The 18349-nt window shown below is 24.9% G+C and overlaps 3 protein-coding genes across 5 annotated transcripts; all 3 read left to right on the forward strand.

Annotated features, from left to right (window-relative positions):
* The first annotated feature begins 102 nt into the window (after positions 1-102).
* LOC108004205 (uncharacterized) lies at positions 103-12743 on the forward strand. 3 transcript variants are annotated; one of them, XM_062083380.1, is made up of 5 exons: positions 103-477; positions 1047-1110; positions 1179-2718; positions 2791-3018; positions 10918-12743. In XM_062083380.1, exons 2-4 carry the CDS (start codon positions 1106-1108, stop codon positions 2995-2997), a joined length of 1752 nt encoding a protein of 583 aa, XP_061939364.1. In that variant the 5' UTR covers positions 103-477; positions 1047-1105; the 3' UTR covers positions 2998-3018; positions 10918-12743. The 3 variants fall into 3 exon arrangements, with proteins under 3 accessions (XP_061939364.1, XP_016922433.1, XP_061939365.1); XM_017066944.3 differs by lacking the exon at positions 10918-12743 and adding an exon at positions 5118-5579; XM_062083381.1 differs by lacking the exon at positions 10918-12743 and having other exon boundaries at positions 104-477; positions 992-1110; positions 2791-5579.
* Positions 10912-14965, forward strand: LOC108004191 (uncharacterized). Its single transcript, XM_062082743.1, is given in 3 exon segments — positions 10912-12632; positions 13706-13764; positions 13869-14965. Coding segments are annotated over 3 exon segments (2877 nt in total).
* A 659-nt stretch (positions 14966-15624) lies between these two features.
* On the forward strand, positions 15625-17761 carry LOC108004206 (uncharacterized abhydrolase domain-containing protein DDB_G0269086). Its single transcript, XM_017066945.3, has one exon. It carries the CDS (start codon positions 16625-16627, stop codon positions 17546-17548), a length of 924 nt encoding a protein of 307 aa, XP_016922434.1. The 5' UTR covers positions 15625-16624; the 3' UTR covers positions 17549-17761.
* The last annotated feature ends 588 nt before the right edge of the window (positions 17762-18349 follow it).

Raw genomic sequence — 18349 nt, forward strand, 5'->3', positions numbered from 1 at the left:
TTCATTAATATGTTGCATATTTGTTTTTAAAATTGTGTAATTTTATCTTTTATCGATTTAAATTAATATAATACACATAAAATTATTCTAAATATTATTTCAAAAAAGGTTCTTTTTAGTTTCAAATATAAAGATTTTGCTAAATTATTTATTCTTTTATTTTTCTTAAATTTATATCTTAAATGTGAATCAATTATAACAGCGCCCCTACAATGTATGTATAATGACCTATGCATCAGTTAGTTGAAAATGGCCGCTTAAAAGTTATCGTTGAAATGTGTGTTTTAATTATGTATCATTTTACAATGGAATCCTTCGAAATTATTCAAAAATTAAAACAAAATATTGTGATTGAAGTAAAAAGATTTATCAGAAATCTATTGTTAAAATATAAAAAGTGTGGTATTACAAATAATCAGTTGTCATATTGCGAGCAAAATATACGTGATAATTGTCACAGTGGAGGCTATCTTTGTTGTATGTATAAGTGAAAAAAAAATATATTTTATATAATTAATATTATTGTGTTTAATATTATAACATTAAAATCATGTTAAAATATAAATAATATTTTGAATTTGAATATATTATTTACTAATTTTTGATTAATTAATGTCTGATATACGTGCGATATCCTTGACGTGATTATAAACATATCGATTTCAAATATATTTTAAAAATACAAATATAATAATTTGAAATTTAACATTAAAATTTATTATTTTTTATTAAAATATGTAATATTATATAAAATTCTTATATTGAGAAGTAATATATATTATATCATATACAAATGTAAAAATTATGATTATCGAATATTTTTGAACAATATTTTAGAAAATATTTAATAATGTATATATTTATAATTTTTTATGCGCAATAATTAAATTTAATTTATTTATTTATAATTAATAATTTTTTAAACTATTTATTAACTATTTTTAAACAATATTTTTAATATTTAAAATAATAAATTAATTTAAAATATTAGTATTTTAAATTTATATATTAATTTAAAATATTAGTATTTTAAATTTATTTTACAGCTAAACAAAGAAGATTTATGAGAACCGAGAAAAATTGTAAAGAAGCAGCAGTGTGTTGAATGATGTATGTAATAAAATTTAAATTATATTTTTTAAAAATTTAAATTAGTTATTTAAATATTTTTTTTGCAGCAACTTCGCTTCAATATTAAATATGTATTTTATGCAGAATTTACCTCTAGAAACAACAATGGAAAAAATGTATTCAATAAATAATGTACTGAATGAAAAAAGAAATATGTCAAGTTCAAAAAAAGAAAATATGTTCCATAGTGTCTTTAATATTTTAAATATACTTTGGGAACAATTCTCTAAAGTTCCTGCTTCATTTATAGCAAATATTAATTATCCATTGTCTGTAACAGTTGTGAACAATGATGGTATAATTCCACATGACTTTTTTAAAGATTTGTCAAGTAAAAGAGTACGATTAAGTACTGATAATGTATATATTCAGAATGTAAAAGAATCTTTAAATATTGTTAAAAATACAAATAATGATATATTTGATGAAAAAAAATCTATAAATAAAATTTTTAACAAAAATGCAAATGATAATTTAAAATTTAATTATGAATACATTGGTAGCAAAAACAAATATACAAAGAGATCTGACAAAAAAGAATCACATATTAAGGAGAATATTAGATATGATCCAACTAATTGTAATTATTTAATATCAGTTCAAAATTTGAACAAATCAAATGAAGAGGAAATGTTTGAATACATTTATTTTGATAAAAACATACAAAAAGTATGTACTAAAGAAAATTGTTATAATTTTGAAGATATTTATAATAAGCACATATTTAATAAGGAACAATTTTTTAATTATATTAACAACAGTATGAATGATAAGATAATTTCTTTTTTAACATCTAGTACAAATACATTAAGTATGCAACCAATCCAACAAGGTATAGTTTCTGATCTGTTCACAAAGGTATTGCAAAAAGCTTTCAATAATGTAACAGATTGTTTCTATAGAACAGAATCTGTTGAATCGGATTTGATAATTAAACGATCATTCTCACCGAAGCAACGAAAAAAACTTATTGCAGTGGCGAAAGGTAGAGGCCGGGGACGAGCAAAGTCGCAACTTAGACGTTCTGGAGTTAGCCAAACAAGACATAGAAAAGAACGCATTAAACATGATATTGCTATAGATATAGAAAATGATTTTAAAACTTGGCAAGAATTAAAAGTATCTCATAAAACAAAAAATAAAAAATTAGAAGACTGTTTTAGCTTAGATGAAGATACAATAGATACTGTACAATATATTGTAAAAGAGACAGTGAATCCTGTAACATATACATTTGCCGATATAAAACCCAAAATTCAAAAATCAAAAATATGTAGAAATATTAATAAAAGTATACCTAATTTTTCTAAAAAAATGGAAAGTATATTTGAATGTACAGAACAAACAAATATTTTTCATCATGATTTTGTTGAGAATAGATATAATGTACAAAAGAATACATTTCGACCACGGTTAATATCAGAAAGTTCCATTGATTCAGAAGATAGTTATTGTATAGTATTTGAAACTGGCTCTGAAGTAACTTATAAAAGTGATCTTGAAGATAGTGAAGAAAATGATGAAGATCAAATAAGTGAAGATGAAAAAATTTATAAAGATGAACGATCTCTATCTCCTGTTCAAAAAGTAATTAATCATTGTGATCTAAACTTGCTTATTATAATTTTGAAATAATAATTAATAAGATTTTTATTATAGGTAAAATTTAATTTAAATCCAGAAATTCATATAATGGTTCAATGGGACTATGCTTATCGTGCAGCTCGAAAAGGTCCATGGGAAGAAATGGCTAGAGATAGAGAACGATTTAGAGGCCGTATAAATTGTATAGAACGTGTTCTTAATCCAATATTAACAACTCAACACAGAACTTATATTTGGCAAGAACGATTTGCATCTGAATAAAATTCATACTTATTGTGTAAGGTAATTGTATCATTTAAAATTAGTATTATATACTACAATAGAAGAGATGATGTATTTAAAAAAAAATGTGTATAATAACTTTTTTAAAATAATAAAATAGGCTGTGAATAAATAGAATATGATGTCTTTTAATAATACAATGTATTCATAATGATAAAAATGAAGATAAATTTTTCATTTTTTAAGTTGCAACACTAATTGGTATATATCATATATTTTTTCATTAAAATTTATAATAATACAATTTGTATGAAGTCAATAAGTTGTAAATTTTTTTTGACTAGTCTATTATATGTAAAAATATTAACAAATATTAGATTATTATAAATTATATTAGGTAATAAATAAATAAATACATGCATACTTTTAAAATATCAATATATTTATTGAAATATATCTCACTTATATTTTTTTAAAATCTGTAAATCCAATTGTAATAGATTCAATAATTAAAGATTTAAAAATTTCATATTTTCAATTCAATAAAAATTCATATTAGATTATTTAATTTGATTTGCATGCAAAATACTGTAAATATGAAAATATTAAAATATGAAAAAATGTTAAAAAATGAGAATTTAATACATAAGTAGAAATACACTCTTTTATTAACATTTTTAAATATTTCAAAATAATATAGAATAATATATTACATTTATATGAAGGATGTTAAAATATTTATAGGACAAATATTGATTGAGATATATTTATTTAAGTAATTTAAATTTTTATTAAATGATACAAGATGAAGATAGAATGATATTATAAGAAAAATAAAACTATTTCAACAATATTTTAATCCATTGCTAACTTAAATTGCTTATAAATAAATAAATAAACTTTAATTTTTGTAATAATTTTTGTATATCAATTTTTGTTTTGGCCTAAAATCTATTCTCTAAATATTGTTTGAATATAATGACATCCTAAATATTGTTCTTAGTGTCTTAGTTAAATTCATTTTATATATCTAAATTACGGAGTATAAATAACTTAAATTATATATACACTAGTCATTAAATGTATAAATTAATAATCAATCAATCAGTTTTGTTATGTATAAAACAAATTATTAGAAGATTTTAATTATTCACATTTTTTTTCCAACATACATTATCTCTTCTATGCAACTATTTTGTAATAAAATCAAAATCTTTTCACTATATTTTCGATATTGAAATTATTATATGCATTTTTTAAACATAAAATTCAGAAGTCACATATTTGTGATATTCTATATTCTATATATATATATATATGTTTTTTTCGTTTTTAATTTGATAAAAAATATAAATATATGAACATTAACTATTAATTTAAGAATATATTCATTTTATATAATTTCATTTTCTATTACACTTATTTTTAATACAGTATAAATGTAATTAAATATTAGGTACAAATTTCTAAATATTGAACAAATAAAAAATATCTTTAATTTCCATTTTAAGCATACAGCTTATATATATGTCTATTTTATTTATTAATTTATATTATTTGTTTTTCTCATTTTTATTAGAAAATTTTCTTATTATAAAATTTTATTGAAGAATCTGAATATTTGTAATACATAATATTGAAAAATATATCACTTATATTGACAATATTAAAATTAATGGAAAGTTTAGATAGATATAATTATAATATACTATGAATTGTAATTCCTGAAATTAATTTATTATTATGATAAGAAATAAATTGTATTTCATCATTACTTATAATTAATTAATGCATACATAAATACTATATATTGCTGAGAAGTTTTCCAAGTTGATACAAAATAAGAAAATATTTCTTTCATTCGCAATCATTATTATATGATATTATTTGTAAATATGAAATTTTCGGCTAACATACCATTTTGGAGTGTTTTTATAATTACATTCAGTTATCAGAAAAAAATTGATCACATCCTTTTAAAGGATTTCTTGTCAGCTATGTATAATATTCATATGTGAAATAAGGCATTGTATATTATACGTAATCAAAAAACATCAGAAAAAATTTTTAGTAAATAATTTAATTTACATTCAAATATACTTTTGTATAAATAATATATATTTTTGTCATTATTTAATTATTATTAATTGAATTTTTAGGTATTTTTGAAATTATTAATTTACATATTTTATTAAATATAAATGTTCCCTGGAATTTGATTTGGATTAATATAAAAAAAATTGTTCTTGCCAAGTTTACAATGTATAATGTATTTAAAATTAATTAGGAATTACTACGTGTACATACAAAAGTTGGTAATATATGTGACTGTATTATAAATTGTAATAATTAAATTATAATCTACTTTATTTGCACTTATTTAATAGTTTCTTTCTATTTTTAGTTTAAAAATTAGTTTAATTAGTTTAATTTCTCTTAATGTAATAATGCAAAAAAAAAGATTTGTTCTTCATATATATACATAGTCATTTATATTTAAATTTTATCAAAAAAACTAAAATATTATTTTTATTTTGAAAATTAGAGTAATATCTTATATGTATCTAATATGTAAATATTATGGATATATATATTTCATTGAATAAATACATTAATAAACACATTGATTTATAATAATTTGTAAAATATTTAATCCAAAAAAAATTTTCAATGCTTTTTTAATAAAGTAACTTCCATTAAAAATAATTAAAAAAATATCAAATATCAAGATGAAATCTTACTTGCTTATATATAATATAATAAATATATATATGTTTTCTATATTGTATTTATAAATAAAATATATATTGTTATACTATTGTTTCTAATTTAATGTTATTATAAAAATATTATTAATTTTCTTGTCATAAATAATTTGCAAAGTTGCTTAGAGTCTAACAATGAAAGTAATAATACAATCCAAATTATGTCAAGGACAAATTACGTGATTGTGAGTACTTGTGGTAATAGCGATAGTCATAAAATTAATGTTGTAATTATGGATTCTATTTCTTAATTATTATCGGATTGTTATGCGAATTCATTTTGAAAAACAATGTTGTTTTGATACTATACTATTTGATTCCAACAGAACATAATAAATATTTTTAGCAATATTAATAATATAGTTAATCGAGATCATATGAAAGTTTTTATTTAAGAATAAAATATTTTTTTCTTTGAGATATAAAATTTTTTTTTAAGAAAAATTAAATATTATTTTTCAATTAATGATTTACAACAATTATTAGAAATAAAATCAAATATCAAAATATTAATATAATAACAATTCATTTACTATTTGCATGCAGTTATTATTTTTCAGTAAAATAATCTTTTGTTTGATTTTAGAATTATATGGAAATATTAATTTTATGTTTTTTTTCGAAATATTAATCAATTATATTATGTAATGATATTTAAATTATATATATAACTATTATATTATATATTTAATAATAAAATTAAATATTACACAAAACATTCATTATAATTAATTCTTAAAGCCATTACTATAATAGTAAAAAGTGAAATAATTTTCTTCAAATCAATCTTTCAATATAAAAATGCATTTCAATTTAAAATAATTTAAAAAACGCTCTTATGAAAAAATTTCATTGCTATTCATGTTATATATAAACATATATTCTAAAAAATTATTTTATTGTAACATGCGTCTATTTTATTTATAATAAATTTTCCATGTGAATCAAAAAATATGTTTGGAAGATATCAAATTATTTTTAATTAACAAATATGTATTAGTTTTTGTAATTACATATTTTTAAAACTTTCTTTCTTTATTTATATTTTATTGGTACATTACTTAAATAATTAATAATGATTTTATCTTATTGAATTATAACTATAACTATACATATTTTACATGTTGCATCGCACAATTTTTGATTGACATTTTTATTTATACAATTGTTTCTCTTAGAAACAATTTTCGTTAAAATTATATAAAAAATTTTTTTAGAAAAAATGAAATCTTAACTATTTTTTAATTTAAAAAAATAATTGATTGATGATAATTGATTTACATGCAACAATATATTCAATATTGTCTATGAAATATACCGAATATTTATTGTGAAAAAAATACTGGAGAAAATATTAACCGGAAAAGGATGGGCATAATTTACCTGGATAGTTACTATAATAGAGAGGAAAAGAGGAACAAAATGGATCATTACAACATATTTTTCGATGTATTTGTAATTGAGATATTAATAAATCAGCAATCTTTTACTATTTAATGATAAATCACTTGGTTATAAAAATGCGAAATTATTGACTAATCTTTATAAACAGAATTATTATGATTTAAATTTAAAATAACACAATTTTGATATTGTTATAACAATAATAATATTATAATATTATATAATGAATTGAATATAATGAAAAATATTAATGAATTTTAAGTTTAAATAAATAGAATGTATCAAGATTTATTTTTTAGTTGAATTATAATTTTTTTATTATTTATTTTACATTATTTTTTATCAGTTAAATTTTGAGGATTTTTAAATTGTATATATTATTATGTATAGATAATTTTTATTGTAACAGGATGTAATAGGATCTTTCAGTTATTACAATATTTTATTAATATATATTTTAATTCTTATGAAAATTATGAAAATTAAATATTAAATAAAAAAAGAAATATAAAATATTGATAAGATTAAAAAAATTAAGTGATTTTTTATAAATAATTTCTAGTAGATAAAGTATTAATTAATAATGAATCAAAGTCATGATATTTTTCATTTAACAAAAATAACATTCAACAAAAATAAAGATTAGAACAAATCTATATTTATGATAAATATAATATTTTTTAAAATATTTTTTATATTTTTAAATTTTTTTAAGAATTTAACTTGTTAAGAAATATATATTTTTCTTTTTAATCAGAAATCTTAGATATTAGTTTTTAACTAAATCAAATATTTTTCAATTGTTTAAATGTTTTTTTTAAATATATTTTAATTTTTGAATTTTATTTACTGTCATTATTCATTAAGGAATGAATGTCATTTTTATTTCATTGTAATAACATTATGTTTTTTTATTAACATTGAATATAAAATTAAAATAATATTAAAGCGGATATGAATTATAAAATTAAATTAACTTTATTTGTAATTTCATATGAGTCATTATATATTGAGTGAAAAAAAAATATAGCTTATTCGAGATTTATTCGACGCGATTTGTTTTTAATTTTTCACGATTAATAAAAAGATAAAAATTTTAGAAGATTCATTATATAGCTAAATAATGTGCAACAAAATTATTCCAATTTTCAGAGTTAAATATCAAGTAATAAAATATTAATATATTTATTATGTTACTGTCACATAATCAAATTTCCAACAATTATATCATGTTATTTATTCTTAAGAGAGTAATTTTCATTATTGATATTTAATAATAGGTAAGAATGTCATTATGTGAAATAAAAAAAATCTAATTTTTATTATGTTTGTGACGAAAATAAAAAAATAAATCATTTCTAGATCATATTATTCTTTTAAATACATATATATTAAATATCTGTTCTTTAATCGCAGATAAATATTATACTTTTATCTGTTTTTTTTTATAAATCGTTAATAATTGAGGTTATGTATCATATTTTATTTTTTATATTTACTATTAATAAAAAAAAATATTTCTATAAAAATATAAAAAAGTATTTTCAATTATTCATTATTCATTACTTCATTTATTTATATTATTTATATAAATATATAAAAAATTTATATAAAAAAATTAAATCAATTTGAAAATTTTATGTATTATTTATAAATTGACCTCAAATTGACATTTTTTTTTAAGATAAAATATTTGATTAAATATATATAATATATTTTAAATACGTCATATTTAAATATATGTATGTACAAGTATAATAATGACAAATAATAATGAAAATTTTTATATATATTTGTACATCTGTATAAACATATATAGATATAATTCAATTTTATGTATATATATTACGATATCTGATTTTATAGGATTTTTAAAAAATGATATTAATTTAATATGATTTCACATTAGAATATTTTAATTAATTTTTTATTTATTTTATTTTTCTTGGTATTAAATATTTTACTAAAATATACAGAAGTGTAAATAAATTAATAAAAATATCATATATTAATATCAAAATTTTTCATTATATTTTTTATTTTATTCTTAATTCTATTATTATTATTATTTATTATTATTTTTATAATATTCAAATTAAATCAATTTCGAAATTATTTAATAATAAATAAATAAGTAATAAATAAAACAATCTAATTTTACAATGGCAAATCTCACGTAAGTGTATTTATGCAAAGTCCTTTTAATGAATTATAATCAACAATCTGGTTCTTTTAGATTAACCTTCAACGATAGTCATTTTCCTTGGAATACTTGGAATACTCTGAAAGTTTATTGATATTATTAAATCTCTCTTAACAGATAAGTAATTGCAACGAGTTGAACTTGACATTTTAAATGACAATCTTTCGGACTAGTAGATTATTAAACTCATTAATATTATTATGAAAAAAATTTATATAATTAAATAACAACAAAATATATATTATAATATATAATTATAATATATATTATAATATATTATTAAAATAAAAATATTTATTGGAGCATAAATTTTTTATTATGTATGAATCATTATTAAAATTATTTTAAAAATCAATGTATCCAAAAAAAGAATTTCCACTCAATTGAAAGTAAATAATATAAATATATACATATTAATGTATTTGAATAATTAATTCTAGAACTTAAACATAAAAGTTGGTATACAAAAATATTGATTGAAATTTATTTATTAAATTATTAATAATTTAAATTCATATTAAATAAAGCAAGACAAAAGCAGAATATAATAATGATGTAAAACGGAGCAGTCTAATTCTCTTTCCATCCCGCTCCTTCTATCTCGCAAACTTCAATTAATCATAATTTAATAAATAACTCTTAATCAATATTTTTGTACATCAACTTTTATAGTTTTGATTTCTAGAATCGATCTCCAAAAGTATCTCATGAATATATTAACACGAATAGAAAGATTATAAATTTTTTTTTTCATTTTTAATAAGCTTAAAGATCAAAATAAAAATTCTTTTTTATTTTAATTCTATTATCATTTAGAAAAAAAAAATTTCTATTTTCATTCATTTTCTTCTGAAATTTGTATTATTTGTAAAAGAAGTTACATAAAGTGTTAAAAAAAAAATGCAATGTATAGAACCTAAAAAAGACGATATTAAAGATTCATGGTAGTGGGGTAAGAATTGCATATGTTTGCACGTATTGTTATTATACGGAATTTTATTTAAGGAAGTGTTGAGACTTCGAGACGGTATATGATAAAACACGTACAGGCTTCTGCTCCAGAACTCTTCAGGCTACGAACTGTTGCTCAGTCTTGCTGACGGGTCAATAAAATCTCTCAACTTTTATAATTCTTTAAAAATTTTCATAAAAGAGATTCTTAAAGAAAAAATCAATAATATATTTTAACATCAAATTTCTAATATTTCAATGAGTTAGAAATTTCTCAACAGCTTGCAGAATATAATAAAAAATATTTTAAAATTATGAATATTAAATTTCTCTAATTTTAATCTTATATATATATATAAGATTATATATATATATATATATATATATATATATATATATATATATATATATATATATATATATAAAATATATAATATTATTATCAAATATTTAGTTAAAATAATCCATTAAAATAATCCTAAAATAAAAATTTCGATTTACCATGCAAAATTAAGAAAAATTCCGTCCAAAAATGCTATTTTTTCAATCGGCAATACGTCATCCATCCAACATTGTTTTCACAACTGTTCACTACAGTATATAATTGACGAATCGCGAAAACGATGATCAATGTAGGTCGCTCCATCGACGATGAAGATATTCGTCATCTGTTTCATCATCTGGGCGTTTATAAACCGGGGAACGGTACTCGCAAGCAGCCTCGATGCTCAGAAAAATGATGGTCAAATAGAAAATTTGGAATTTATACTACCGTCTTCCTTGGAAGGTTTCTCAATTGATAATTACCAGAAGTATGGAGACGCAGAAGATCAACAAATCGATTTAGAGACATTAAATAAAAAGATATCTGATAACTTCTTTGCTTCGTCCACACAAGCAGTATCAAAACATACGGCGTCATCGGCGGCGCTTTTATCAGCCTTGAACGAGAAACTTGACATCAATAAAGAGAAAACACCATTGAAATCTGAAGAAGGACCTTTGAACGAAGTTCAAATTCTAAATAAGCCATTCTCTTTGGAAAAATCTAAAAAGGAAATTGGCGCAGAATCAAGTAAAATCAAACGAGCCGCAACGATCACAAATTCCAAATGGGATAAGATCGAGGAAGAATCGGCGAATAAAAAGAATAAAGAAATTGTTACGAAAACATACGTGAAAAAGGGTCCAGTGATTAAAACATGGAGTTGGACCAGCGGAGAAAACGAATCGAAGAATATTCCCTCCAGCGAGGAAATTCAATTTCTTAAAGAAGAAAAAATAAAGGCAGAAGCTAAAATTAAAACGGAAATGGAAGCACGAACGAAAACTGAAGCAGAAGCGGCAGAACTTCGACGGCAATTGAAGCTTCAGTTAAAGACCCTTAAAGAAGCACAGTTGAAGGCTGAGAAGGAAGCAGAAGCTCGAGCAAAGGCGGAAACTTTGGTGGCGTCGGAATCCAAAGCTTTGGCTGCAGCTCGAGCAATAACGAAAGCCTATTCCGAGGAGATTGTGCATGCGGAAGCGAAAGCAAAGATTGAGAAAGAAGCTCGTTCTAAGTTACAAACGAAAATTATAAAGATACTCGACACTCGTACCAAATTTGAAGAGGAAATTGCGATTACCAAAGAGTTAAAGGAAAAAGCGAAACTTTCAGCGGAAGCTTCGTTAGCAGCGAGTGTGGCCGCCAAGGAAGCTGCGAAGGCAATTAGAGTTGCTGCCATGGCTCGAGCGAATGCTGCCATGAAGGCTTTAGCCGCTCAAAAAGCTACTCTTATTCAATCAATTGTTTCCAGCAATGTTAAAGCCTTGGCTAACGCTCTAAGCGTTGCGATCGAACAAGCTATAATTTCCTCGAAAGCTGCAGCAGACTTGCAAGCTGAAGCGCTTGCTATAACCAATCGAGCAGTAAAAGCAGCTGCTGCAGAAGGGGCTACTATCGATTATGCGAAATATAGAGCGGCAATACTTGAGAATGCGATTAAGAGGGCGAAAGCATCTATAGAAGCGGCTGGTAAAGCGACTGCGGCTGCTATTACTTCCACTAATAATTTAGCGCGTTTACAGATAAATAATCAGAACTTTGCTGATAATGTGGCCAGCCTACAGGAAAGTACGATTTCAAAAGCAGAGACAGCGTTGATGGAAACGAATGCGGCGGCTAGAGAGGAAATTGCCGCAATGGCGATAACGGACGTTGAAGGTTCGACCATCGAGGCGGCAGTTGCGGCTCGTGTGAATCCAATTCAAGCTGTGAGAAATGGAGTTGTTATCGGACTGGAATCGTCTGCGACTGAATTTAACGCGCAACAAGCAGAAGCATTGACGAAAGTAGTTGAGAATCGAGACAAGTGAGAAGAGAAAATAGCAGAAGATTATAAAAAATTATTTACGATGTTTTGATTTTTTTCTAAATAAGAAATGTGAGGAATTATAAATATAATGTCACATAGCATTGAGGAGATTATGTTTTATTATTTCATTTCCCTTAAATCCTTTGGAATTAATATATATATTATAACAAAAATTGAAAAATATTGCTAAATAGAAAGAAAATAATAAAACGAAAATATTGGATATAAATAAAAATTGAAAAATTAAATTATTGTATATATTTTAATATACATATCACAATTTATTTTATCAATAAAGTACGCAGTTAAAGTAATATAATTTATTTTATTTGAAAACTTTTATGCTATTTTCATACGAATACATAAGAATTTTTTTGCATGAAAAAATGAAATGAAACTTAAAATATATTATATATAACATGAATACAACTTTTTTAAATTGATTCGTATTGAATAAAGAATTATATTGTTATATACAAACATACAACAATTTTCTTTCATATTAAATATTTATTACACCATTATCTATACTAGAATACATTTTATTTTAAAATTGATAAAGTAATAAAATTCTTTTTTATGATGAAATTCAATACATAATATATAAATGAAATTCAATACATAATATATAAAATTTGATAATTCTTGAATTTTATATTTCATGAAAAAAATATAAAATTATATAAATTAAATATAAACGCAAAAACATTATTATTTAATATAAATATCAAATAATAAATATCTGTTCAAAATTTTAAATAAAAAGTTTAAAAAATTAGAATTATTAAAATATACATCATATAATTACATTATGCAAATTTTATTTGATTTTAATATTTAAATATGTTTCAACATTTCTTATATGATAACAGTTTTACACGAAAAAAAGAAAAGTATCTGTTGATCGTCGATTTTGTTGCATTGAATAAAAAAATGTATAAAAAAAATAATATTCACAAAAACAATTTAAGAAAACTAAAAACTGTTATAAATATTTAAAATCAGAATCTTTATCTTTAATTTTCTTAAATATTCTTAATTATTCATTCTCCTCGTTACATTAAAACTAGCATCTTAAAAATTGATCAACAAAATCAACAAAAATTGATTCTGTCCATTTTCGATAACAGCGCTTAATTAAACATATCCACCTTCAACCTAAATATCATCGAAATCATCATTATCACTTGCAAAGTGCGACCTGAAACAATATTTTCAATCACGTTTAATCAGACCAGACCCCATTAATTATTTTCACAACTGTCAACGCCGCTATAAATCCGTCCAACGTTTCACACCTGGTATCAATTCGCGAAGCGTCGTCAAACATGAAGATTCCAGTATTGCTTGCAACGTGCCTCTACCTTTGCGGATTTGCGTCCGCCGGTTTGGAAGGGTCGGGTAACCCATTGCCCGAGCTCGTGAAAGGTAGCGCATCGGCCACCGCGTCGACTGCTGTGACTGCTAGATCGGGACTTAGAGCCGGACAAGTAGCTTTAGCTTCGCAGAAGGATGCCGTACTCCAAGCTGAAGCTGCTGCATCCGCCGCGTCAGAGGCACGCGCCGCTGCCGATCTGACGGCTAAACTTAGCCAAGAATCGGCATCAATGCAATCACAGGCCGCCGCCAAAGGGAAGGAAACGGAGGAGGCAGCGGTTGGTCAAGCTAGAGCTGGTCTCGAGTCGGTATCCATCGCCGCATCGGCCACTTCTGCTGCCAAAGAAGCATCAACCGCCGCCAGAGCCGCAGCATCCGCACTATCCACAGCCACGGTGCAAGCGAAAATAGCCGAGAGAGCAGCCAAGGCTGAAGCTGTTGCCTCAGAGGAAGCCAAGGCCAAGGCGATTGCAGCAGCCAACTTGGCGGCTGCGGCTAGTGAAGCCGCGGAAACAGCCCTCAAGGCTGAGAAAGTGGCCGAAGAAGCTATCGCAAGAGCGGCCTCTGCAAAGGCTGCTGCAAGAGCTGCTGCGGCCGCTCTAGCCTCCTCGAAGGAAGCAGCCACGGCCAGCGCGAGAAACGCCGCGGAATCCGAGGCCAGGAACGAAGTAGCTGTATTGATCGCCGAGATTGATAAAAAGAGTAGGGAAATCGACGCAGCCACTTCGCTTAATGCGCGTGCCGCTGCCAAAGCAAGCTCCAGGAACGTAGAAACGGCGACAATCGGGGCTAACATCGACTCTTCGAAACAAGTCGTATCAATTCCAGTGGAAATAAAGAAATTCCCGGAGCCAGAACTGTCAACATCATGGAGAGAAGATGAAGAGGTTACGAAAGGAAAAAAGGAGGATATAAATCTGAATAGCTTCGAATTGAAGAGCAATGTATTTTAGAAAGAATTGGATAAAATATCAGGAAAAGCGATTCGTTTGAGAATAAATTTCGATCATTATAGGATGTATTAAATGCTTCCGGAGAAAATGTTGTCTATGGTCAGACAGAGATTGTAATAATGAAAATAAATTGGTTTAGCATATATGTAGCCTTTTGATCTTGTTCTTTGCCTTTCTATTCTTTCAAAATAGAACATTCAATAGAAGTTTCAAGTTGGAAAATTTAGTTTCTTATTTTTCATTTTTGAATTTCATATTATAAAATTTATATTAAAAATGTATTGATTAATCTTGCAATCATGTTTGACGTATTCAAATAAAGTATATTTAAAAAAACTTCATATGTAAAAAATTATATATTTTTTTCCCTCTTCGATTGGTTAGAATAACTTAATTCATCATATATATCTATATAACTTATATGTATATCTATCAATGAAACAATAAAAATTAAGCAATTTTTTATTATATACTTTTTTTATATATTCTTGGTGATATTAAAAATTTAAAAATTGATACAAAAAATTAAAATATTCATATTTCTTCGATAATATTAATATAAAAGACGAATGAAAAATGTACTTCATGAAATTGTATTAAAAAAAAAAAATCTGTACGATTATTACGATAAAAAAATGAGTATCAGATTATAGTATATATCATTATATTTTGATTATAAAATCGTAGCGATATATAAGAAAGATAATATAAACGAATATTTTGAAAATAAATTTATTTCCATAATTTAAAATTTTATATGAAATACTATCAGAATCCATCAATATTTACTTTAATTTTAATTTTTATTTACAATCTTTTTTTCATATTATTACAAATATTTTATTATATATTTAAATTCATTATATGAAATTATTAATAATATTAATATTAACACATCTGATTCAATATTTAATATAATAATTATTTACCAATAATAAGTAATTCTTGATTTATTGAGCCAATTGTTAAAATAACGTTAAGAAATAAAGATGTTCTTCATATTATTAATTTGTTCATAATTTTTATTTACAAAAATTTATTTTTTGCTAATTCAGATTTATAATGTCTACATTCGTATATAATAAAAATAATTAATCTGAATAATTGAATAAGTTTAATTTTTAAATAATTGAGCAACAAAATTCAAAGATATTTAAATAAAAACAAATTATGATAATATTTAAAGAATAAAAAATAAATTACATTTTATTTGAATTATTTTGTAATGTAAAATATATGTTCATAAAAAAATATAGATAGATATTAAAAATGAATTAGAATAGAAAGACTTGTAAATTTGTTTTAATTTATCGCAATCATATTAATTCATTTCTTTCTTAAATCAAATCAAAAGATTAACTCAATTTAGAAATTACACATTTTTCTCGAAAAAAATTTTAGGATATGTAATAAAAATAAAATATTTAAGCATAACCAATCGTTGCACCTAAATAAATACAGTTCAAAAAGAAATTCCACAAAGTTTTTCTCTCTCCGAATCCTTAAGATTGCTTAAAACAATATTTTAAAATGGCGTAGCGTATCAATCCAAAACAATTTCATTCAAAACACCTGCTGTTTTCACAATTGTCCCATCACCCACTATATAACCGTGAATGATCTTACGAATCGGCATCAATCAGGAAAGCTGCGTCAAACATGAAGATTCCAGCAATATTCGTCACATCTCTGCTGGTCTGGGGATTGGCCGAGGGCCGTGTGATTAATCACGAATCCCTGAAGACGAACGTGGATATTCAAGTAGCACCAGGACAAGTCGGTGATGGATCTGACGCAACTAGCTCCTCCATAGAAAACGCCCTAAAAGTCGCTCGAGCGTCTGAGAACGTAGGCCTGAATCTGGAATTGAACGCAGGCGCGCATGCTGCCAGTGTTGCCGCTGCTGCCCAGGCCAAAAATACAGAGGCTGCGGAAGTAGGAGCAAACGCCGCTCTGGCCGCCGCCATTGCCAAACGAGAGGAAGCGATTAAAGCCAGCGAGATAGCAAGCCAGTTATTGACCAATGCAGCAAAGGCAGCAGAAGCGACTGTATCGGCAACGAAGAGGGCAGCACAATTGACGGCTGCAGCGAAAGAAGCAACCAGAGCTTCTGCAGCCGCTGCTGAAGCTGCTACGGAGGCCCAGGTAAAGGCTAACGCTGATTCGATTATCACGAAGAGGACTGCGATTGCTGAGGCTCAAGCTGCGGCAGAAGCTCAAGTTAAGGCGGCAATCGCTAGAAAAGCGGCAGCGAATTTTTTGGCTAAGGCTCAAGTAGCGGCTGCCGCGGAATCCGAGGCCACGAAACTCGCGGCCGAAGCCACAGTGGCATTAAGTAACGCCGAAGTCGCCGTGAACCAGGCTAGAAACGCACAGGCAACCGCCTCGACTCAAGCTTCCGCAGCTGTCAGGGTAGATTCTCAAGCAGCGAACGCTGAAGCAGCCGCTGTAGCACAGGCCGAAACTCTCTTGGTTACGGCAGAAGCCATCGCAGCTGCAGAGGCTGAGGCTGCGAGCAAAGCCGCCTCATTTGCAAAAAAGATCGTCGATGAGAAGAAAATACATGTAGAAAAGTTGGAATAAAGAGGACATAAAGAATGATGGATAGATTAAGTTGAAGCAGAGTTGGCAGAACAAGAAGTGGAAGATCGTTGTCAAAAAGGCAAACGCGATTATCTTGATAATTTGATTTAAACACGATGATTATTGACAGATATTATGAAGAGAGATAATTAACACAGTTGAGATTCGTTCGTGTAATATTTTAATGGAAATAAATTGTCGTAGCAACCCGAATTTTGATGAATATTTTTCTAACGATACCTCCTATATTCTTATCCTTTTTTATTTATTCCATGAAATGAATTATTTGTTCAGTGAAATGAATATATAACGAAATTAGATTCTTTATCTTTTGATTCCCATTATTTGAAAGAAATTAATAAATATGATGAAATATAATGAGTTAACGAAGTTCTATGTACAATATAGAATAAATTTAATCTTATAAGAAAAATTTGAACGATTATATATATAACAATTATATTATATTTAATATATTAATTATTATTATATTAAGTCGTATAAAAGCAATTATATTTTAATTTGCTTTATTATTAGAAAAATTTCCTTGTTTACATTCTCAAATTTTATATCGAATTTATAATAAATGTATTTATTCTTTTCCGTTTTATCAAATATATTTATTTTTAGACAAAATTAAATGAATATTAAAATATATTTGATCTTGCATTTTATTTTTTGTAGACAAAATCAAATTAGAATATATTTAATCTTGCGTTTTATATTGGATCTGAAATTTCATTTGTAATATATTATTGTTTCGATGACAAAATAATAAAATATTTAAATATTAAATAAGAA

Source organism: Apis cerana, linkage group LG12 (genome assembly GCF_029169275.1).
Source record: "Apis cerana isolate GH-2021 linkage group LG12, AcerK_1.0, whole genome shotgun sequence".
NCBI lineage: Eukaryota > Metazoa > Arthropoda > Insecta > Hymenoptera > Apidae > Apis > Apis cerana.